At 51.3% G+C, this 1448-nt stretch overlaps 1 protein-coding gene across 1 annotated transcript; it reads right to left on the reverse strand.

Annotated features, from left to right (window-relative positions):
* Positions 1-360: 360 nt before the first annotated feature.
* LOC108649303 (uncharacterized) lies at positions 361-1194 on the reverse strand. The gene has a single exon (XM_018098277.3). It carries the CDS (start codon positions 1117-1119, stop codon positions 361-363), a length of 759 nt encoding a protein of 252 aa, XP_017953766.1. The 5' UTR covers positions 1120-1194.
* Positions 1195-1448: the final 254 nt, after the last annotated feature.

Consider the following 1448-nt stretch of genomic DNA (forward strand, 5'->3'; position numbering starts at 1 on the left):
CTTGGAGCATGTGCGAAATGTGCGAGCTGGAGATCCATTATTATTTTGGCGTCTCAATTTGTAACATTTCCCCAATTCTCAGCGGCTGTGGCTCAAGTGCAAAAGCCCAAAACAGATGAAAAGAGTCAATAGAAATGGGCCAGCGGGGCAGATGGGCGAAAGATGACGAAAACTCTGCATAAAAATAGATTGCATGTGGCTGAATGATACACGTATATATATGTAGATATACATATGTATGTAAGTATGTAGTACAGCATCTGTTTTGTATAAAAAACTGGGAAATTAAAATCGAAATCAAATGTGCCTGACAGACATCTTAATGCGCCCGCTAGAGCACAGGCCCAGCAGTCTTCAGGGTCAGCGCCAGCGATTCAAGAGCACGCGCACCGCACAGTGATCGAAGGGATCCAGGTCTCCGGTGCTGACGTGGTAGAGCAGGGCGTGCAGATTGAAGGGTACGCGCTGATCACTCTTCATGCTCAGCCAGGTGGGTCGCGCCATTGCGCCCACCTTGCGCGCATTGAACTCCGGACAGTTGTCCCGGTGGCGTGCGATGAACAACGCCCTGAAGTTCTCGTAGGGCGTGGGGCGCAGCTCGTGGTGGGTCAGCGACCTCCAGCAGAAGCTGAGCCGCTCAGCCGAGCTGAGACTCTCCCAGCTGGGCGGAGCGGCTGAGTCCTCCCCGCACATCCGCTGCCGGCGCTGAGCACTGAGCTGGTAGAGCGTCTTGGCACGGCGCTCCATCACCTTCAGATTACGCTTCGTCGGCCTCTTTTGCAGGTCGAATAGGTTGGAGTCCTTGGTTGCCAGCTTGGGGGCATCGGTCTCAGTCGATCTAGGTTTCGGTTCCTCACATTTCTTGCCCTTCGGTTCGGGACTCTCCTTCAGATCCGAAACGCGTATTTTGCGTGGCTCGCAGCGCTCCTCCGCATCGTAGGTGACCAGGCGCTTGGGATACTTGTGCCGAATGGTATAGCTGAGCCGTTGGACGGGCTCTTTCGAATAATCCGTGCAGCTGCGGGAGGCATCCGCATCGTCGGGTTTGCATGAGGCTCTGAATAGGTGCGACATCTCCTCGTTTACATCCAAACTTAAAAATTTGCAAAGAGCATTCATGACTAAAACACAAAAATTTTTATACAACTTGGCCAAGCTAACAGGAAAATCAGAGATATATAAGTGTGTGTATGCGTGCGTGCGTGTGTGTGTAAGGGGAATGTTTTCAATTGTTTTATCAGTTTTTCGGTACACTATAAAGCAGCCCCTGGCGGCGCCTAGTCAGCCGCGAGCCGCCTCATAATTTAGTGTTCATGAAAATATATGGCCCTATATTATAAATGCGAAAAATAGTCTCTGCTATTACCAATAAAAATCTTGCTCGAATGGTTGCCTCGGCTGGCAGCGCAGGCGGCGGGGGGCGGGGCTCCAAAATGACAGCTATATTA

This window comes from Drosophila navojoa, chromosome 2, assembly GCF_054131105.1.
Source record: "Drosophila navojoa isolate 15081-1374.11 chromosome 2, UAZ_NAV_1.0, whole genome shotgun sequence".
In the NCBI taxonomy this organism is placed as follows: Eukaryota; Metazoa; Arthropoda; class Insecta; order Diptera; family Drosophilidae; genus Drosophila; species Drosophila navojoa.

Coding starts and splice junctions, on each gene's coding strand:
- LOC108649303 (XM_018098277.3), bottom strand. CDS start 1,119: ATGAATGCTCTTTGCAAATTTTTAAGTTTGGATGTAAACGAGGAGATG.